Source organism: Culicoides brevitarsis, chromosome 2 (genome assembly GCF_036172545.1).
Source record: "Culicoides brevitarsis isolate CSIRO-B50_1 chromosome 2, AGI_CSIRO_Cbre_v1, whole genome shotgun sequence".
Lineage (NCBI taxonomy): Eukaryota > Metazoa > Arthropoda > Insecta > Diptera > Ceratopogonidae > Culicoides > Culicoides brevitarsis.
Genome location: NC_087086.1, coordinates 20,194,697 through 20,216,951, shown reverse-complemented (window position 1 = coordinate 20,216,951; position 22,255 = coordinate 20,194,697). Strand labels below are relative to the sequence as shown.

Genomic DNA, 22,255 nt, shown 5'->3' with positions numbered 1-22,255 from the left:
ATCATTAAAATATTTTTCAACAAAAATTCAATGAAAAATGGCCTAAAATTGCAATCAAAATGACCTTTTTTGTCTGAAAAGGAGCGATTTTTAATTTTATCTCTCTCAAAACCATCAAACTTTGTAATAAAAAGTCGCTCAGACGTTTTACAAAGAAAAAGTAAGTAAACAATCGCACTTTATCACAATATCAGAATAATTTATTTAATGATAAAGATTGAATTAACATTGGACAATTACAGAATTCATGTAGGTTTAACGATACCATCGATATTTAAAAGTTCGTTGATAAAATATTTTTCTTTGCGCGTTTAAAAGAGCAATCGCTTACTCTGGCAGTGGGCCGAAAAGATGGACGGAAGCGTTTTTGTCGTCGGTGTTTCCAATGAAGTCACCATAAAGTTGTTGATATCTAGCCAAGTTGATTCCACCGCGTTTCTTGTCCTCATCCTGTAACGAAAAAAATCGTGAATTTTTTGATTTTTATTGAATTTTATGAAAAAAATTACATTCAGCAGCTTTTCAAATGCGGCATCGATGATCTTGACATCGTCAACAGCAATGCGAGAAATACAGTTGTATCTAAACTCGTTCTTGGAAACCAAGTCATCACCATCGCCGTCCATCATTTTGAAGTTGGCTTCGATGAAGGCTTTCATGACCTAAGAAAAAAAAATGTTTTAGTTAAAATCTCGTAAAAAAATTAAAAATTGGTGAAAACCTTTGGAAACTCTTCGTATTTTTTCCCCACGCAAGTTTGCTTGACGGCTTCCTTGAATTCTTCACTTGAGATTTTGCCGTCCTAGAATGAAAAAAAATATTTTTTTAGTTTAAATTCATTGAAATTATGAAAATTTAAGTGAAACCTTGTCAAAATCAGCCAAGTCTGAGATTTCTTGCCACAAAGCGCGCATCATTGTCAAGTATGACTTGTGACGTTCCTCATTGAAGTCGCCTTTTCCCTCGACGAGACAGGCTCTCAATGCCATGCAATCGAAATCCTTTTGGTCCAATTGGCCATTGTTGTCGATATCTTTGGGTTAAAGTGAAATTTCGTTAAAAATTTTAATTTTCTTCAAGTAATTCTAGAAGAAAAGTCCCAGTTTGATGCCTTACCGTACATATAACGGATAATAAAATCAACACGATCACTCCAACTGTAGCTCATTTTGCTAGATTTATTTGTTGTCTTGTCTTTTGTGAGAAAATCCCTAACTGTTTGAGTGGTAAATCGGTTTTACGATTGTTGATTTGTTTTTGATATTAATAAAACCTACACTGAACTACAACAATAACATTTTATTTTTAGAGGAGATCTTAGTTTACTAAAATGTAATAGAAAACGAGGTTATTTTTTTATCATTTTTTTGCGCCAAGCATCGTAAAAATAATCGAATACGCAGAGTACATAAAGCGCAATTTAACTTGGCATGCCAAGAGGCAAATGCAATGTTCAAGTGCATTGTTCGGGACTTTTTCTTCTTATTTTTTAATTGTAGTTAATTTGTGACTTTTTTGCTTTGTTTGTTGTCTCTTTCTTTTTTTTCTGTCTTTTGTGTCAGCATTAATCAGAAAGTGTGTGACAATTTTTTATGATAATTGTATGAAAATGAAATAAAATTCAGAAAATGCACGATGGACCTTCGTTTAATGTTGTTTTACTGTTACGGTTGTTCGCAGACAGAACGTTTTCTAAAAATAATAAAAGAGTGACATGCAGGAATTTTGCAAATGTAAGCCGTCGTTATTGTTGAGCATTTATGAAAATTTTCTCCGAATTAGAGTCTCATAATTTTTCCGCGCATATGCATTTTATTTAAGATTCGCGATGTGATTTGATCAAAGACTTGATTTACGATAGAGACGTATCTTATTAAATTATTGTGAAATCAACGTCAATTTCTAAAAAAAAAATTAAGAATAAAAAAAATTGAATAATTTAATTTTTTTTTCTAAAATTTTCACTTTTTTAGATTTTTTAAGGAAAATTTCAAAAAAATCCAATTTCTAAAAAAATAATAAAATAATTACATAATAATTTTTTTTTTCGATTGAAAAATTTCAATTTATTTTTTATTATTTTTTTTAATTTAAATTTCTTTAATTATTTTAAAAATTTTAATTTATTTTATTTTACTTTATTTTAATTTAATTTTTTCAAATTTAAATTTTTCAAAAAATTTGAACTTTAAAATTTTTTTAAAGCAACTTATAATTATTTGAAACTTAAATAAAATCTGTGCACTGATGCGATCTTGATCAGATATTCATAATAATAAATTCTACCATAAGAAAAACACGTTAAATAAATTTTTCACTTTTTTATTAAAGATATTAATAAATAGTGACAACGATTCATGGATATTAAACTAATTTTATGCCATTTATTTAGAATCTAACATTTTTCCTAAAATTACAAATTTTTAAACTATAAAGGTACATGAGGTTACATTCGTCTAAAATAAATATATATATTTAATAACTATTAAATTGTATTTTTTATTAATTGAACTAAATTTATTAAAGTTTTATTTGAGCTTTCACAATTGTCTTTTTGTTATCAGTTAAAAAATTTAGGTTTTTCTCGTTGTTGGATCGCTATCCGAAAGTCTCTGTCGTAATATTCGAATTTTTTCTTCCTTCTAAAAACATATAAAAATAAACAGTGAACAATTGATTTCATTTATCGCAGTAGATAAGACCCTACCTGTGATATTAATCGTTGAAGCTCTTCATTCTCGCTCAACAGCTTCTGATAACGTTCCTCGTCTTCTTTCGAAATGCCGGTATCGGTGCTGGATTTTGTATCAAGTTTATCAGACGGGTTATTAATCACTTCGATCACCTAAAAAAAAAATATTTTTTTAATTTTTTCTTAGAAAAATTGGGAGCTAAACTTACTTTTGGAACAAATATGAGCAACATACTGAGGAAACAGCAGAAAATGACGGCTAAAGACACAAAAGCAAAGGATGCATCTTGCTGCGATGCTATCACCATCGTTACGGGCGCAGTGATAATTGCGAGAACAACCACGTTGTAAATGCTCATGCCAACGTAACGCGAATCATTGATTTGCTTCACCTTGATAGAGCGCGTTTCGTACGCAAGGAACAGTCCAAACACCAAAATCAGCCCTTTAAAGCCGTAAATTATTCCTAAAATTTGTTTTAAAGTTATTTTTCGTTCAATTTTAGGGATTTTAAGGCTTACCTAACCACACGGAATGATTTTGGCTCTCGCAATGTTCGAGTTCTGGCATAATTTTGATGTCTTCCGACTGTATTCCCGGATCTTCCAACGGAAATATCTCGAGTTTTCGTTCGAGAGGATCTTCTAATTGCCACGTAAGGAGAATTATTAAGTCAACAGCTAACAAGCCAGACACCATTGTGTATAATTTCCAAGGCTCCACTTTTTTCTGCAACAAAAATTCAAATTTTGAAAAATTTTTCATAAAAAATTAAATTAAATTTACTTTAGAATCAGTTTTTGCCTTCGTAGTAAAGCGATGTACTCTCCAAACTTTGCTAAACATCGCGCCATAAGCGAGCGTAAAGCCAATAGCGAGTAGCCAAGTGCGTGCTTGACAAACCTGTGAACGAAAAAAATCAATAAAACTGCATTTCCGACAATTTTTTGAAATTATTTACCATAGTAAAGCTTTCCGGATCCACAAATTGTCCGTCAATGCCAAGCAAAATGACGGAAATTAAGCACGTGATGACACCTACTAGCATAATTGTATTGCAAACTGGATGTGACGAGGCAATTACTCTAAAATTTTGAATTTTATCGTGAGTTTCCTTTTAGAAATCGGAAATTTTCATTTTACTAACCTGCGATTCCGTTTAACAATATTAAAAATGATCAAAATCAACGCGATCAAGATGCCACATCCGGAAACGCAGCTCATGCATATGAAAAGTGACAACGAAACAGTTCGCAAAACGCGTTTTATCACTGTACGATCTTGGGGCACTTTGTTGTTTGGCCACTTTTCTTCGTCGAACCATGTGAGATTGTCAGCTTGAGTATCGTAGTAACCGAGTTTTCGATATTGTCCGTCGTTCATTTGCTCAATTTGGGTCAAGGCAATACGGTCACCTTGAGATGAGAAAGCAACAACTCCCTGAAAAAGAAAAAGTTGAAAGAAATTTTGGAAAAATGAACATTTTGAGGAACTTACGGAAACTCCTAAGAAGGATGTTGAGTTCATGGCACTGTAAATTTCGTTAGCGATGTTTTTGTCATTGTAATTGAAGCTTTTGAGACCTTTGCCTTTATCCTGCATCTTTTCGATGGTTTTGTTAAATGCAAGCGCTACCGACCAAACTGCATCGTAAGCCTAAAAATGACATTGAATCGTAAATTTTTAATAAAATTTTCAAATTTTTCAGTTTTTTACCAATGGAGCCTCTTGATAGCCCTCAGGATAGCGATTATGACTAATATCATAGCCATTTTTTATGAGTTCCTTATTCAGTCTTAATCTAAAAAAAAATAATTATTATAATTCATAAAAAGGACAAAAAAACGGAAAATCACCTAAAATCTTCAGAAGACATGCCAGAAATAGTTTTTTGTTCGACATTCTGATTCCACATAAGAGCTTCTGTGGTGAGATGTCCTTCGGCAGCTTCTCTCATTTGTTCGGCAGTACATGAGATATTTTCACTCTTTAAATTGACTTCGAACCAATTGTCCTCGTACCATCCTGAAACGCAATTTTAATGTTTTTTTTAATTTTTTTTTTAGGAAAAAAAAATTTTTTCTTACCAATGAAGAACCATACGTAAGCGGAGCCATAAAGCTGTTGTTTGTAAACCTCGCATAAAACACGGCGAGCGGCCACTACGTAAAAAAGTCCAACGATGATACGGGCATCTTGTCTCCTTAAATTTCTAACAGCATCGGTAGGATCCGATAAAAATGATTGTCGTGTAACGATTTCCACGCCGGCTTCTTTGCAACGATTTTCCAAATCTTCAACAGTCTAAAAAAATTTTTTAATTAAATATTTATTTATTTTTGAAAAATCGAAAACTTACTGATATAAAAACTTCTTCTGCTTGCTGGAGAATGGCAACTCTGGACCACCCGAACTTTTGCATCAGTTTAATGCGAGTCGGGTTGTGCACTGTAGCAGACGGATGAGTTCTGAACAGTGTTGGGAAACGTGAACGGTCTGATAAGGCAGGCGATGACGCTCCATAGCATAACTGAAAAAAAAATTATTGAAAAATTTTGCTCAAAAATATTTTTTGGTCACTTACAACTATTAAATTCCACATTTTCGCTGCTTCAGCGACTGTTGTACAGACCTAAAAAATTTTTAAAAATTAAAATTCAAAAAATCATTTTAAAAAATATTGAAATTTAATTCTTACAGTACTACAACCAGCGAGTAACATCAATTTTTGTGGCTTATTATACAATAAATTGTACATGACACTCGCCCCAAGTCCAGGCTCGCACTAGAAAAAAAAATGTCAATTGTAATTTTTTTTTCTGTACATCGTATGTGCATGTGAGTATTAAGTAACAATTATTACCTCACTGTCATTACTATGGAGTATCAACTGATATCCAAATCTTTTGTGCAGGTCATCCCGCTTATTCACGTCCTCGAACGCCATTTGGGCGGCTGGCATGCAAGCTTGTCCTGAAATTTATTCAAAAATTGTTCGCACATTTGTTTGATTTGTTGTAAAAAAAGGTCAAAATGTTACCTCCACGCCAACCACCAGTGCCTCCGATCGGGAAAATGCCTTTTTTGTATGAAAAAACGGGATAAAGAGACGTTTTTTGAGTGTTCTAAAGGAAAAATGTTAAAGAGAAGCGATTTACCTCCAACATGCAAGTCCTCAGCTCGACATCGTTCCAGGATAAAAAATAAAACGAAAAATATACACCTCATTTTTGCCCAAAAATTTCGTCTTTTCAAACAATGAGAGTGCGAACTGTCAAATTATATTACAATATTTCCTGCGCAAACTCACACAGAGGGACTTTTAAACAAACAAGAAGTCCATTACCCGAAAATTTATGACACTTTCCTGTTTTTACGACTTTCGGGTCGCCCGAACTCGTGTAACGGAAGTGGAAATTGCATGTCAAACGATGAAAAAATTATTTTTGCATGCGTCATGTGTGGCCGTAACACGTCGCTTAATTGGTTTACATGACGAAAATCATACAGGTGAAAGACATTTTTTTGGCAGTTGTAGGGCTTGGCAACGGAATCTAATTAACACACACAAAATTTTGTTTTATTTGATTATAAATGGAATTTTATTGATGAATAAAATTGATTAAGCTTATGCCATGTTATTAAATGTAAAGAAAACCTAATGTTAATCAATTTTCCGTGGTTTAATAGTACATTTTTACTTAGTTATGATGAGAAGCGCAGCATTTTCAGCTCGATAGAAAAAGAAATGATTTCGTTTACATGATGACACATTTGCCTTTTTCGGCCCATGGGTTGTTTTTCTTGTCGGGGGCATGAATCAAGGGATCGTTCTTTTCGTTTTCCTCTACATATTCGCGCATTCTACAAAGAAAAAAAAATTAAAAAATTCCAAAATTTTGTTCCTTTAATTAAATTAAAGGCAAGGCTTACGCTGCAATGCTCTTTGACAAAGGCCATCTATCCATGGTGGCTTGGAATCGCATGTTCTCAATTTGTTTCTTAAGCGCGTCACGATCCATTTTGGCAAATTGCTACGATTTTTTTTGCTCCGAATTAAACAACAATGCGAATAACTGGCAAAATAAATAGAATTTTTGCTCGTTTTATGTTTGGACACCTTTCCAACTGAACGTTATCGATTTAGGTTGCGCATGTGCCGTGCGGTGGCAGAAGGGAAAACGTACCGTTATGCGTTGCGGTACGGCTCATGCATTTTTAAACGAAAATTTTCATTGAAGGAAGTTTATTTTTGAATGACGAAGGGAGAGCCGTTAAAATTGTTTTATTGTTATGATTGTCGTTTGATGGCAATTATGAATTTTTTATTAGTCAATGAAATTTTTTTGAAGAATTTTTTAAGACGATTTTAAACTGTTTGAAATTTTAGATGCTTTTGAAAAAAAAATGTTCAATGATGTTGACTTCTTTCACTTGATTTTTGGATAAGATTGAACGTTTTTTTTATCAATTCGAAACTTTATTCATTAATTTCAAAGTCGCAAGTATATTTTTTGCGTTTCAGAATCTTCGATGTATTCTTCAATACAATTTTTTTTTGAAGCAGACACATCTCTCCGTGAAGTGAGAATCCGTGGTAAAGAATTTGAGGTCATTATTGTTTTCATTGTGAAAACAGCGTTTTTTTGTTTAATTTATTTCATTACTTTTTAAACATTCGCTGTGAAACTTTCTCAACCGGTCCTGGAAAAAGTGCGGGAACCTCGTTCCCGGGAAATTTTTAAAAATCATAAAGAAATATTGAATTTTTAAGAGAAAACATGGGAATTTTTATAATTTATAAATTAAAATTTGTAGAATTTCTTAAAAATTGCATAAATTTGACTTAATTTAGGATTTTTTTCATTATCTTGGGGTGAATATAATTTTGGGAAATGAGTTCGGTTTCCGGGAAAAAATAAAATTTTTCCATGTCTGTATCTCAGAGATGGAAAAAGTTAATTTTTTCCCAAAAACTCATTTCCCAATATTTAAAAAAAAAATGAAAAAATCTTAAATTAAGTCAATTTTATACATTATTTAAGTAATTCTACAAATTTTAATTTTTAAATTATAAAATTTCCCTTGCTTTCTCGAATTTTTCTTTTAAAAATTTCTTTATGGTGTTGTAAATTTCCCGGTTACCACATTTCAATATTCCATCGAAAAAAGTGATATGAGATTTTTCGAAGATTTTGCGTCATTTAGACCTAAAATAGTGAAAAAAAACTTAATTCAAAAAAAATTTAAACATTTAACAAGTACTGAAGCTCATTCCAGAAATTTGAATTTAGGTTTTTTTGACTTCTTTAAGTCTAACTTCTTTGTGAACGCTTTAAATGCTTGGAAAAGAAAAATTTAAACGTCAAATTAAATTAAAATGTCAAATCCAAATTTAAAAATTCTAAATTTTTTGTTTTTTTAAATTTCTAAAAAAATGGCTAGAGACCTCGTTTTCAACTTTAAAATAAAGTAATACAGGAAAAGTTGAGGAATTCCACTTCAGATTGGTAGAGGAAGTAAGCAAGCGACAAAGTATAAATCATTTTTATTGTTGAATTTGGTTAAATTGAGCAGAATATAGTTTCAAGGATAGATTCCTTTGCAACTTTGAGATGTAGCAATTTTTTGTTCATTTAGTATTTTTTACTTGATAACAAAAATTTTTAACTAAAATTCAGTAATTTGAAAAGTATCATTGAAAAAAAACCCACAATTTTAAATCTAGAAGCTTTAAAGAAAAAAAAATGTTTTGAAACTATGAATTTTTTTAGCCATAATTTAGATTGAGAAACAAAAATCTTATATTAATTCCTCAACAATTATTTTTTAGCTTAAAATCTGATATTTTTAAACATTTGAAAATTTTCAGAATTTACCACTACTCAAAAAATAGCAAAGAAACTTTGTTCCGTGTCATTCAAAAATGTTCAAACCTTTTCACCGTCGCAACCGACTCCATTTTCCCTATAAAATATTCGTGTTTTCTTTGCTTATTCATCTAAGTTAAAATTTAATTTGGGAAATGTGTATTTGATTTTACGAGAAAGCACGAAAAAACTCATTCAATAAATTTTCCTTGCTGCTCGACAGCCATCATTTGCAAAAAAATAAAAAAGAAGATGAAAAATTTCCCCACGATTCTCCTTGAGTTGTTTCCTCATCCTGCGAACGCAGTCTTGTAGATACGAGACAAATCCAACAATCGTTTTGGCCAAATGAGATTACAGAAAATAAATTGATGCAAAACTCGAATATCAAATATAAACTTTTCTTTCACTTCGTGGGACACGCCTTACATTGCCAGGAGGAAAAGTGTGAGCGGCGCGCTACTTGAGCACGAACACACTACACGAGAGCGAGTAAAAAAAAACAAAGTGATAAAAAGTAAGTCAATTTGCTAAATTGCTAACGAATTATTAAACAATCGACTTTATTTGGAAATCAATTAAAACACCTGCGTGCGTGATCCTGTTAAACGAATCAATTATTGTCTTTACCCTCAATCAACGTGCGCTCTAAACACTCGTTTTTATTAACAAGCCACAAACAACAAAAAATTACATTAAATAACGCATGTTGTTGTTGTTGCTGTAAAAAAAAAATATTAATTTACTCAAATCCATATGTATCTCGAGCTCGCCAGCATTGTTCGCAGTTTTCTTTTTATCGTCCCGTGTCGTGTTTTGCTGCTATTTTTATTAAACGAACGAATCAAAGCTCATTGCAGTAACGGAGAGGGGGAATATGGGTGGAGCTTATCTTTTGAAATGTGTTTGAATTGAGCTCCGAACGTGTATGACTTTAAGTTCAATTTTATATTTAAGATAAACAACCTGTTAGTTGCGTATTATCAAATAAGACAATTAATTAATTTATTCAATAATAATGTTTTTCAAATTATTACAAATGGCATTAAAAAATCCTCATCAAAGTAGATAAAATTAGCAAAACAATTGAACAATATTTTTTCGCTAAATTGAATTATTTCGTTTTCTTCAAAAGAAAAACCACAAATTGAATCAAATTCTGTGAATTACGAAGCATTATTCAGAAAGTAGTGATAAAGAAAAGTGGATGAAAATTGTGTTTTATTGAAAAATAAAATAAAATAAAAGGAATAATGAATTAAAAAAAGTGGCAATAAAAATAAATATTCTAATGAAAAGATGAAATAACAAAATTTTGTGAAAAATAAAAAAAAATCAAATTCTGTTTTAAATTTTGTTAAAGAAAGAAAAGTGATGTTCAACTAGCTTTCACTACCTACTACTTAGTGCAATAATAAAATTCATTACTAAAACGGATATTTAAATAATCAAAAATTGAGAAGGTATGTTTTATTTTTTAAACATTTTTTTAAGCTTGATGTCGAAGAATAACGAAAGGAAAATTTGTGATTTTAATTTTAACAAATAAAATATATTTTATATTAGGATAAAAAATCATTTAGATATAAAAATCCGAAATTTCGTTATCCTTTATTAATATAAAGTTACCTGATCGATTATCAAAAATGGAAGAAATATTGAAGTTTTTTTTTGTTATTTTGAGTTTGGTTATAAGAAATTGGAAGAAAACTATGTATTTTGCAAAGAAAAATGTAAAAAACAAATAATGTTTTTAAAAATTAATGCAACTTCACAAACAAATCAACCGATTTCAGCATTTCATCGAAAAATAAATGGCCTAAATTTTAAATTCTAGAACGAACTTCAGTATTTCTATGCATTTTTAGCGAGATTTGTTATGTCAAAATGATACTCAATGATACCCAAAACTTGAATATCACAAAATTAAATGAGGTTTTTTGGACTACTTTAGGCTTAACTAACATAAAACCATCAAAAAATCTCATGCCATTTATTTTTCGATGAAATGCTGAAATCGGGTGAAGTGCAAATCATTTGTCAGTTTCGAAAAAAGTGATCGTGGAGAATAAAGAAATGGAAAAAAATCTTGTATTTATCAATTCCAAATCCTCTAAAAATCGCAAAAGCTCATTTTAGGATGTTAAATTTAGTTTTTTTTAGACTCTTAGGTCTCATTCGGGCAAAAGGCTCATATGTCCCACACATTTGTGAAATACCGTAATGTAGAGAATGTTAAGAGAAAAAAACCACTAAAATTCAAATGAAACAGAAAAATGTAGATAAATTAAGAGAAGGCTAATTTTGAAGTTAAGAGAACACAATTTCTCTTAAATTTTTAACATTGTTTAAATATTTTTTTAAACAAATTTCAGTTGTATTTTTAAATGTTTTTGACACAAAAATGATAATTTTAAGATAAAAATACATAAAAGTACAAAAATAGTTGAAATTTCAAATAATCTAGTTAAAAATTTTCAAAAAGGGGAGCAAAAAATGTTAAGAGATCACCATTTTTGTATTTTTAAATTCAGATTCTCTACATTACGGTATTTTCGAAAATTTTGGTTTCTAATTAGAAGGTTAGTTCAAATTCTTGCTTCTGAGTATTGATTTGACCCCCCTTTCGCTAGGATATGTTCACTGTTTCTTCTGCTTCAAAGTATATTTTGTATTCAGTTGATCCTCTGTATTCCATTGTACATATCTTTTCGTTTAGTCTCTCTTGACTTGTAAGGGGAGCAACAATCACTCTGATTTGTTTAAGATCCATATTAAGTAACTCTTTAGTGCTTCTTGGAGATCTTCATGGTTCAATGGATTCGACAGATTTATTTACAATACAATATATTATTCGACCAGAACTTAAATTTAAACATGGCAATTAAGCAAAGGGACTCCATCATTTCTGATGATATTGCGATGTTTTTTAACCACTTTTCATTAATTTTATTCTTGAGTATAAATTTACGTTAAAACTATGAAGGATTCTAGAAAAAGATTGAAGATTCTTGGAAATAACTTACCTAAAAATATTTTTTGAATTAGTCTTTGTGCTCAAATAGTAGCGATTTTAGAAACTAATTCTACTGGTCATCTTTGGCAATTGCAGCTTTTTCTTTCAGAATTTCTTTGGAAAACTCAGCTTGATGCTATTTGTAATTTTTGTGTATAAACTTATCAAAATCTGTCAAAGTTTGGTCTATAATGCTGAGCTTTTATAAATATTTCTCAAAAATATTTATTTCAAACCAAATATACTATTCAGGATTTAAAAAAGCGGATCATGACAGTCAAAAAGGGTCACGTATCACAGTCATTTTGCAAAAAAAATCACACGTTATGACTTCAATCCACCGAAAATCTGACACAAAATTCACAAATAAAATTGCAGAATTAAAATTAAAAAAATTATTAATTCATAATGAGACTAATTAGTCATAAAATCATTCTCCAATTTATTTTGCCAATGTACGAAAGGTATGCATTGCCAAATGAAAGCCGATAGCACGAATTCATTCAACGAGTTTTCCAGCAAATTCAATTAAATTTCATTTGATACAGTGCCAGATTCCATTGGGAAATATCAAAGCTTATTGAAAATGACAAAGAATATTATTATAAATGTTGTAGCTCAAATTAACTTATATTCGGTTGATATTTTACGGTTAAGTAACATTATTATAAAGTGAAGTACTACGAGTTGTTAAATGTGTTTCTACCTCCTAATCATAATGCAATATTTTGAATTTAAAATTTAGAAAAATATTTCATATGCTACCCTTGGGCTCAATGTCTGTCTGCAAAAATTTAAATTGTAATTTAAAAAAAATTAAATAAAATATTTGAATAATTTTTTTTTAAATTTAAATAAGTTATTTTTAAATCGTAAAAATATTTTTTCAAATTAAAATTTATAATTTTTAAATTAAAAAATTAAATCAAAATTTAAATTAAAAGTTGTAAAAATATTTTTTTAAATTTTAATAATTAAAATAATTATTTTTTTATAATAATATTTAAAATATTTTAAAAATTAGTTAATTTTTTATTAAAAAATACTTTAAAAATTAAAAGAAAATAAAAATTTTAAATATGATTAAAAAAAAATATTTAATTAATAATCTTTAAAATACGCTTTCGTCAATTAATTCATTGAGCCGAATATCAGTAAGATTACTTACTTCTCCTGTGTAGAAATGTCTCGTTCTATAAAATTTACGCAATGAGTGAGTGAGTAAGAGTAAGTGTATTCCGCATCTTTCTTTTATTTACACAAATATACGCACACAGACTCTGAATGAATTCCCCTTTTTTTGATCAGGGATGTAAGTAGTACCAACCTAATGTCATCAATTAGATTTATAAAATAATTTTAGTATTTATTAGTAGTATTACGCGTAATCTTGTATCAAAACATGGGGGCTTTGCACAAATGACTTTTCGACACATAATAATTATGTTTGGTCATGCCGTGAGATGAGAAAAAATATGCGACGGACTTTTTCCTTTCCTTTTTGTCTCTTCAGGGATTTTATCTTTTTTTTTTGAGATATAAAAAAAATCATATTCAATTAAGATAATCATCAATTATGAAATTTGTAACTTTTGATGATAATTTCATTAAATTACTGAATTAATTGAAAAAAAAAAATTTTTTTTTGTAGTCAAAGATGTTTTGTTACCATTGCCCGCCATCACAAGCTCGCGTACCAACTTTCGAGTATCCGTTTTCGCCATCACAGCCTTGTAAGTAATTTGTATGACTCTCTTAAAAAAGAAAATTACATTTAAATCCTATTAAAATGAAATTATTTCCAGATGCTAGTTACTCATTTCATCCCGCTGTAAATGACGATCATTTCATACGACGGAAACAGCGTCGGAATCGCACAACTTTCACTCTTCAACAGGTAAGATTTTCTTCCGTCTTCGAAATTTTTATGATTTTCCTAAAAAAAATATTTTATTTTTTCAGTTGGAGGAACTTGAAACTGCATTCGCTCATACTCACTATCCAGATGTCTTTACTCGCGAAGATTTGGCAATTAAAATAAATTTAACGGAAGCACGTGTTCAAGTAAGTGACTTCAATTATCACTTAACTTTTGTTCATAATTTAATTAGTAGCGTCAGAATGTGTTGTGCTCCGCTTGATGAGTGAACTTTTCATAACAAATTTTTGCTGAAATTCGTACTTTTTTGCGGTTTAACTCGCAACGTACATACATAAGAATCCATTAAAAATGTAATAAAATCATTATTAACTTTATAAATATTAACGGGAAATCAAATTCACTAAGAACTTTCCATTTAAAAAAAGGAACCTTAACGCCGGATAAACGTCACTTTGTCGTAATTTTTCTCCAGAATCGAAATGGAAATGCGTTGAAAAATCATCAAAGTATCATATTTCATTTTTGATCCCATGAATTTCGCTCAGATGAGTTAATACTGCTCTTAACAGTGTAGGAATAAAATAATGTGTGGAACTTTCCCCCAACTGTTTTATTTTATTTTTGTTCATAAATAGATAAATATATTTAATATTAATGATAAAAAAATATAAATAGGATATAAATATTTGGAGGACAAGTTTTGAGATGAAAATAATTTAAAAAAGGGTTTTTGTACTAATTTTAAAAAATTGAGCTTCCGAACTCACCTTTTGCTAATAAAAATTTTTCGATTTTTTTATAATTTTACTTAAGTCGCTTTAAATTTAAAACTTTTATTTCTTTGGCTCATCTGAAAAACCAATTAAATTTAATAATATACTAATAATTTTATCAAAAAATTTATAAAAACCAATAATTTTAAAGTTGAAAATTTAATAAAAATTTCCTTTTCAATTTTTTAAAAAATTTTTAATACAATATTTTCTACTCCAAAGTACCTAAATTTTTAATAAGGGGTTTTGTTGTGAAAATTTCCGTAAAAAATATTTATAAAAGATCAAAATTTCTTATGAAAATTATTTTTATCAATGTAACCAAATTATTTTTCTATTGCCTATTCAAAAAAAAAAAAAAAAATAAAAAAATAAAATAAAATAAAAATAAAAATAAAATAAAAATAATAATAAATAAATAAATAAAATAAAATAAATTGTATATTCGAATAAGTTTGGAGTGGCCTAATTAGTTCGAAAATTCTTAGAAATTTATTTTTTTACAAAACAATGAATTATCTTCATCATATGATTTTTTTTCGATTTTTTCCAAAATAAATAAAATTTTTACTATGTTAAAAAAATATATTTTTATAAAATAATTGAATTTTCATATGTAGTATCAGTGTTATCGTCATAAAGTAGGTACATTAAAATTTAAATTCACTCCTATCTACTTAAAAAAAATCAAGATAAGACTAGAAAAATTGAATATCACAGCTGCTCATTTTTATTTTTTCATCAATAAATCCTTCCTCTCCAAATTATTCATAACGTACACTGCTAAAAAAATGACAAATTTGAAAAATCATCCTTTTTTTATCATTTCATATCTTTCTTGATTGCCTTTCGATTCACTTCCGCCAAGAATAAATAGAATAAAATATGAGCTTGTCTTCGTCTCAAACAATGCGAATCGATTTGAATTTCATTAGATACTTGCATTGTTCAAAAACATCTTAAATCAAGACATGAACAATAACCATTAACCAATTACAATTTTTTTTGATTGATTTTGATTGATGACACAAGAATTTTTAGATAATCGAAAAATCAATTTTCTCTTTGTGTCTCAGGTTTGGTTTCAAAATAGACGCGCCAAGTGGCGGAAAGCAGAACGATTGAAGGATGAAAAATCCAATGATGAATCAAATCAAGACTATAAGGTACTTACCTCTTTTTAAGTTCATTAGAATATTTTTTTAAGCTCTTGAAATAGTTTGCAGAAAAAGAATCAGACGGTGGTCCCAATCAGCGATCATTAAAAGTGTACGACGATAATTCTAGTTTAGATTCGTCATCAATTAACAATAAAAAGAGGTAATTTAAAGTAAATATCTAGAAAAAAATAGATTTTTCGAAAAATTGAGGAAAAAGTGAAAAAAACTTAAAAATCATAAAATTTTTTAGAGAGGAATGCTTGTCAAAGCAATCAACTCCTGGATCTCAAACGGAAGAGCCGTTATACAGTGACGACATTGACATCGAAGACACACCAGCTCCAAGCTCTTTTAAAGTTCACAAGAGTTCGGAAGCGGAAGAATGGTGAATGACCTTTTTTGCTTCTTTTTACAATTTTTTTCATGCAAAATTTCTTCCAGTGAATCCTTTGCCAATCGTATGAAGCCGAAATTCCTCCCGTTCTACATCCAACCGGGCGCGACTTCATTTTCGAATCATCACCATCTCGAAGGTCATCCAATGTTTTCATCATTTCGAGGTATTTACCAAAATTTTTTCACCTATTTTTCAAGCTTTTTTGCCAATTCCTTCTTTTTCTTTCGAAATTTTTAACTAATCAAAGGATTATCACTTTGCTCTTGCTGTCCCCCCAAATCGGATCTTCTCGGAAATGCCACAAAAGCTCCGCCGCCCGACTTGTCAGACTTCAATTTCAACTCGTTGCGCAACTTTCCGCACCAAAAGTCCCAGGAACATTCGGCGATTTTCATGACTTCCTTGCAGGCGAGCACACTGGCGTTACCACGATTCCACATAGCTCCGATAACGGTGCAATCGGCTCTGAGTTCGCAGATCAAGAGGTTCGACAAGCTGGGAGAAAGTACCGCAACGCCAACGACGGTGGTGATGCCGGAGAAAGAAACCACGGAACATCACACGAAAAAACCGAAATCGTCTCCAATTTAACAAAATTCACGTTTTATCCGGGTAAGCAGCTTGTACATATGAATTTTTAAGCGTATAGGACTGAATAACGAATCAAAAAAAGTAAAAAAAAAAAATTAAAATTTCCTTCCCACGAGGGAGCTTCACATCAAAAATTATGTAAATGTTCACATCAGCTCATGTTACGAAATGTACATAAATTAAGCAATTTCCTATATAAAAAATATTAATAAAGCGAATATTTCTATCAGCACTAAGGATATAATTAATGGACGAAATTATTATAAAAAAGCTCATGAATAATTGTGGTTTGCTCACTACAACTAACGGAAAATAATGGTTCAAGCTCAACGTGTAAATAAGAAAATTTTCTTAAAACTTAATGATTTAAAGAGCTAATAATTAATATTAATAAAATAAACTAAGCTATAAGAATGCACAGTAAGCTATGATGAACCTATAAACGAATAAGAACTTAGATTGAAATTGTTATATGCACTTTATGGACGAAAACATGTACAATAAGAAATCTAAGAGTTCTCAATAAACAATAAAATAATCATTAATAATCTTGAGGAAATGTCTTTCATTTTCTATTAAGCTATTTTTGTACAACATTTAGAATTTGGTCTTGCAAGGTGTGAAGGTTAAAGCTCAGAAAAAGGTGAGTTCCATTAATTTTTTTCAAAAAATTCTTATTTTTCGTTGAACTTTGAATTTTTCATCGGATTTTGTGTTATAAACTCCGACTGAAAGCGATCCTTCATCGTCGATTGAATGTTTGGGACACTCATTTTGGGCGGAGCGTTATTAGCAATCAACACTTTGGAGCCCTTGCGGTATTTGTAGTACCAATACTCGAACACGAGAGTCATGCAAGCGAGACCAATGCCAACTAAAATGGATTTTTTTGTGGATTAAAATGGGAAATTTACAGAAAAATTCAAAGGTAAGTACCGAAAATGACGATAAATACGCCGCCAATATTTTGAATTGAAATTCCATCGGATTGATCTTCGGGTTTGTCGCACATATTTTGCATCTCGTCATTTTTCCACCATTGTTCCTTGAGTTTTTCCAGTTGACGCTTGTTGAGGAGCTCCAAGATGGCATTGTTGAATTGATCTTTTAAGGGACTGCCTTGTTGAACACTGTGAAAGAGATAACAATTTTATTGATTTTTTCATTTTTATGGTAATTTTATGGAAAATTGATTTAATTTGACCGCAGAGATAAAATTTGTCCATAAAAAATTTATAAATTGACCGTAACTACTTACGCAATGGCATAAGGCTTCCGTGAAAATTCTTCTCCTACAGTTTGAAGGTCACAATTAGTCAACACCAGATACCTGAAAGTAATTTAAAATTATTTTAAAAATAAATTTTTCATTGATTTTTAAAAAAAATTTAAAATCTTAAAAAAAAATCAACATCTAAAATTAAAGTTTTTGATTAAAAAATGATAAATTTACCTTATATCCTTCAAAAACGTTCGTTACAGATAAAAGAGGGATAAAAAACATAAAATTCACATGTGAAAAGCTAAATTAAACACACAAACACACTTACCGTCGCATCTCCCAAAAACGCAAATCCTGTTATGCAAACAAAAAAAAAAGTGAATTGCGTTTAACCTCATAACAAGATTTTCATGAATAAACAAACCTGTAGCGGTAGTGCTGTTCCTAACACGTCCAACAGCTTCTGCCAGGGAATTTGGTAAGCCTGCTTCTTGCATCGCTTGCCACATTTTCGTGTATTTATCTGACACGGGATAGTCCCACACTGCAAGTTTTGATCTTTCGACGGGCGACAAGGAGTCGTTTAGTGACATATCCTTCCAGATTCTTAAAGAAAATTGAAAATTTAAAAAAAAAATCAAGACACTAAAAAAATCCTTACTCGTAAAATTTGGTCTCAATGTCAGCCATTCTCTGGAAATAAGTCATCGCGGAACTGCCGTTCAATGGAGCATACAATATTTTGTATTGTTTAGCTAAAATTTAGAATTTTTTAGCATAAAGGCGATCATTTTTTGATTTTTTTTAAAATTTACCTAAGTCATCCAAGGATTCTACAGGGGTATCCAATCGACTGACAGTCAAAAAAGCAGCCAAGTTAGCAGTGTACGAAGCGATAATGATGAAACTGAGAAATAAAAAATTCTTAAACGATCGATTTTAGCAAAAATTTCACAAAACTCACCCAAATAACCACCAAGTAGCTGCCACAAGACGTCCCGAAAGGTTCTTTGGTGCTTCACCTCCTCCTGAAATGTTGAAAAACTCTCAAATTAATTAAAAAAATTAAATTTCACGGTAAATTTTTAATTACCTTGCGGTGTCAACGACGTCATACAAAACCACAAACACTCCTTAATGTTGAATTCTCGCTTTTCATCGTCATTTTTGTACTTTTCCCGGTTATTTTGATAACTGTAGGGACTCCATCGATCAAAAAGCCACATGAGAAAACTCGTAAAGAAGTAAGCGGCCAAGATGCAAAGCCACACATTCGTCTCCAGAACAGTTAAGAATTTGAACAAACTACTAGGCTGCTGCGGCAAGAGCATCATGATGGTAATTCCCACTAAATCGTAATAAGGCACTGTGAAATCTGGAGAAAATTGAGAATTAACATCATTTTCATTGATACTTTGGGGGATAAGTTACCGATTACTGTCTCACGTTCAGCCATAACGGACCTAAAATTTCAGACAAAAGGAAAGACAAACGATAAAGAAGCCATAAAATCAAAATTTATGACACTTACATCGATCCTAGACCAATATCTGCCTGTTTGTCAATTAACTTTCTTACAATGCCGTTCCATTCTCCCTGGAGAAAAACATGAAAAGAGTTAATTTTACTCTTTTTACGAAAGGAAAATTGAATTTTTTCTTACTTTTTCGTTCAAACTCCCAAATTTACCGTCCTCAACCTCCTTAATTTCGTAATCGAATCCAACCTTTTTCGCAATTTCGTCAATCAAGTCGATGCAGTAGCCTTTGTAGCCGCGCTTACTATCGGCATCCTTGATGATGAACGGCGGTTGAACCACTGTATAGATGCGATATACTACAGCCGCCGTTAAATTCTTCATTTCAGCTGGTTGGGTGATGCTAATGTTGCTACTGAGACTAGCGGCCCACGTTCCAAGGCTTTTGGTGTTGACACTGGCACCACTCAAGATGGATACTGATGATATATCCATGTCGAATTTCATGTAGGATTGTCCGTTGAAAGGCTGATCATTCTTGGGGAACTGGAAGGTGCCGTAAGTTGATAGAAAATCGGTGACCTGAAAAACAGGTGAAAGTAAAAAAATCGACATTTATAAAAAAATGTGAGTTTCTACCTCTACAAAGTACGTTTTCAGGTCGATACTGTGCTGCGGTGTATTTGTGCCGTCATATTCGTCACAAGTGAGATACTTCATATTCGGTGGCCATGATCCCGTTTGCAAAATTCCTCTAAAAATGGACATTTTTTATTACAAAAAATCAAAAATTTCAAATGTTTATGTTACCTGATGGCCATAAATGTCCTCAAAGCCAAATCAAAATAGAATGCTGATGTAATTTCTGGCTCCTGCTTCAAATTATACGTCGTCTTGATGATACCAAGTCGATCTTTGCTCGAACTCTCTGGGGACGGTCGTAAGAAAATTATTGTTGCATTATTCAAATTGGCAGACAAGTCTCCTTTGAACTGTGTTATGGCGTGCCAAGCGAAATTTCTTTCGAAATATTCCTTTCTTGCAGCCTCTACAAAAAAATAATAAAAAGAAAATTGATTAAATTTCAGTCTTCGTCGTTGATATAATATTTATATTCAATAAATAATAAAAATAACAGGTGTTCCTTCTGCGTGTCTTGAAAAAAAATCCACACGTAACGTACCGAGAACAGCTTTTATCGAATTCAACGATCCCAAAATGAAGAAATTATTGATATCCAAGTTGCGCAACTTATCTAGCTGATCACCGAGCTCATTGGATTTCCCGATTGCCGTTATGACGTGTCGCGTGGGAATGTTTTGGAGCAAAGCCTTGTACTTGTGATCCATTACGAAGGTCGGGTCATACAAAATTGCAGCATTTGTGATGTTCATGTACAAAATTATGGCTCTTACGACTTCAGGAATGATGTCAGCTGGAGGCATTACCTAAAATTTCATTAAGTTTTTTAATTTTTTGGCTTTAAAAATTCATTAAAAAAAACTTACTTGCAACAAATAATTCTTTTTTTGATCATTTAAGGTACGCCATTGACGCAAATCACCGTCCTGACCGAAAGAAGCCGTGACAGTTGGGATTCCTAAAGCCACACTGAAGGACTTGACCGTTTCAGCACCAACTCCGGTGATAGTTGTGTCTAGGATGACATGCGGGGGTTGCTTTTTGCTGATCATTTCGTCGTATTTGGTGCAAACTTTGAACAAAAATTAGTAGATTTTAGTTAAATTGTGATGAAAAATTACTTACTTGCTTCTAAGAAGGATTTTGAGTCCGTTCGATTTCCCTCGACAGCGGTAATTGACACAGAAATTGACATCAGATTCATATTTTTCTTCACATAATTAACGGCGACATCTAATTTTAATCGATAAAAAATTTGTTAACGTCACAAAGATCAACTTATATAACAGACTTACCGATAGCTTTTGCTGCGATGTCATTTCCAACCTCATTTAGGTACACTGAAAATTTAGGAAAATTCAAATTTAGATCAAAACTTTAAATTTTTATGAAGATTCTGAAAAATCGAATTAATTTTTCAATTCCAATTTTTTTTAAATTACGACGCAAAAACTTGTTGAGTGCCGGGAGGGTACTTACAAACATTTATGTTTTGCGTCGTTTGAGATCTGATGAGCCCGAAGTAAAATGCTTGAAAAAGCAATAACTGAAAGGCACAATTCTTAAATTTGAACATTTTTCAAAGTTTTTTAAATTAAAATTTTTAGGAAAAAAATTATTTCTTGAATTGAAACATCTTCAAGTTGAGGCAAAGGCAGAAAAATATCTGAACAGTTGGTCAGTTTTTAGTAGCTAACGAACTCGTAGCTGAAAAAAGTGTTGAAAGTGTGCGCATGTATCGTGTAATTATCAGTGGCAAAGAGTTAAGGATGGTATTGTTAAGGATGTTTAAGGACTTTTTCTAGAAAAAAAGTAGGTTCCAGGTGATTTTTGATTTATTTAAAAAATTTTAGTTAAATTTTTTTAATTTATCGTAAGTATTTTTATAGGCAAAAAAAAGATTTAAAATTATCAAAAATAAATTAAAAATTATAAAAAATTTTTAAAATTAACAATTAATTATTTAAATTAGAATAGTTCAACTTTAATTATTTTAGTGAAAATAATTTATTGAAATAACGGGATTAACGGACTTTTTTTAAATTTTTGAAAATTTAGAGAATTTTTATTCCTATAATTAATTTTTATTGCTTTCTAGCATGCAATCTTATCGATTTTATAAAATGTAGGTACTTCAAATAAATTACAAAATAAAATTTTAAAATAAATAAATAAAAAAAAAAATCACGTAATAAAAAAATTTTCTATTGAAAATTTATGATTCGGTAAAAGTCATCAAAATAAGAAATTTTTTCGTCACAAATTAATTGAAAATAAAAATAATTTGAAGATTTTTTAGAGTTTTGAACAAGGTAAAGGGCAAAAAAGGCAAAATTAAAAAAAATCCTAAAATAATATCGAGCAATAAATTTTCATTTCAGGTGAAATTCCCAACTTCCTTATGAAAAGTGCAACCCCAACTGCCAAATTGAAACATTTTCCGATGCTTTTCTGCAAATTTAATTGAATTAGCGAGAAAATGTTCATTCATGCAAATGAAAAGCTCCATTTCCATCGAATTTCCACTCAATTT

General features: G+C 30.6%; 4 protein-coding genes across 4 annotated transcripts; 1 reads left to right on the top strand and 3 right to left on the bottom strand.

Annotated features, from left to right (window-relative positions):
• Positions 1-181: 181 nt before the first annotated feature.
• On the bottom strand, positions 182-1,295 carry LOC134830826 (sarcoplasmic calcium-binding protein, beta chain). Its single transcript, XM_063844412.1, has 5 exons — positions 1,117-1,295; positions 867-1,033; positions 722-802; positions 510-662; positions 182-450 (listed from the first exon to the last, which is right to left on the bottom strand). The coding sequence occupies exons 1-5, from the start codon at positions 1,166-1,168 to the stop codon at positions 328-330; spliced, it is 576 nt and encodes a 191-aa protein (XP_063700482.1). The 5' UTR covers positions 1,169-1,295; the 3' UTR covers positions 182-327.
• A 1,061-nt stretch (positions 1,296-2,356) lies between these two features.
• LOC134830828 (gamma-aminobutyric acid type B receptor subunit 1) lies at positions 2,357-5,982 on the bottom strand. The gene is made up of 17 exons (XM_063844414.1): positions 5,851-5,982; positions 5,733-5,771; positions 5,556-5,665; positions 5,391-5,477; positions 5,277-5,324; positions 5,052-5,222; positions 4,780-4,996; positions 4,549-4,717; positions 4,409-4,493; positions 4,190-4,348; positions 3,840-4,132; positions 3,654-3,777; positions 3,479-3,595; positions 3,214-3,421; positions 2,902-3,158; positions 2,708-2,845; positions 2,357-2,642 (listed from the first exon to the last, which is right to left on the bottom strand). Exons 1-17 carry the CDS (start codon positions 5,918-5,920, stop codon positions 2,574-2,576), a joined length of 2,361 nt encoding a protein of 786 aa, XP_063700484.1. The 5' UTR covers positions 5,921-5,982; the 3' UTR covers positions 2,357-2,573.
• A 3,951-nt stretch (positions 5,983-9,933) lies between these two features.
• Positions 9,934-16,381, top strand: LOC134828707 (homeobox protein ceh-8). The gene is made up of 9 exons (XM_063841693.1): positions 9,934-10,025; positions 13,230-13,311; positions 13,384-13,475; positions 13,541-13,642; positions 15,310-15,399; positions 15,453-15,553; positions 15,644-15,778; positions 15,835-15,953; positions 16,038-16,381. Exons 2-9 carry the CDS (start codon positions 13,236-13,238, stop codon positions 16,379-16,381), a joined length of 1,059 nt encoding a protein of 352 aa, XP_063697763.1. The 5' UTR covers positions 9,934-10,025; positions 13,230-13,235.
• Positions 16,382-16,996: 615 nt separating this feature from the next.
• LOC134828706 (ionotropic receptor 25a) lies at positions 16,997-21,298 on the bottom strand. The gene is made up of 20 exons (XM_063841691.1): positions 21,202-21,298; positions 21,018-21,062; positions 20,848-20,955; positions 20,589-20,794; positions 20,264-20,528; positions 19,891-20,128; positions 19,720-19,834; positions 19,267-19,662; positions 19,135-19,199; positions 19,035-19,066; positions 18,697-18,978; positions 18,568-18,631; positions 18,419-18,510; positions 18,265-18,358; positions 18,028-18,209; positions 17,932-17,957; positions 17,835-17,842; positions 17,640-17,711; positions 17,318-17,511; positions 16,997-17,255 (listed from the first exon to the last, which is right to left on the bottom strand). Exons 1-20 carry the CDS (start codon positions 21,296-21,298, stop codon positions 17,056-17,058), a joined length of 2,781 nt encoding a protein of 926 aa, XP_063697761.1. The 3' UTR covers positions 16,997-17,055.
• Between the last annotated feature and the right edge of the window lie 957 nt (positions 21,299-22,255).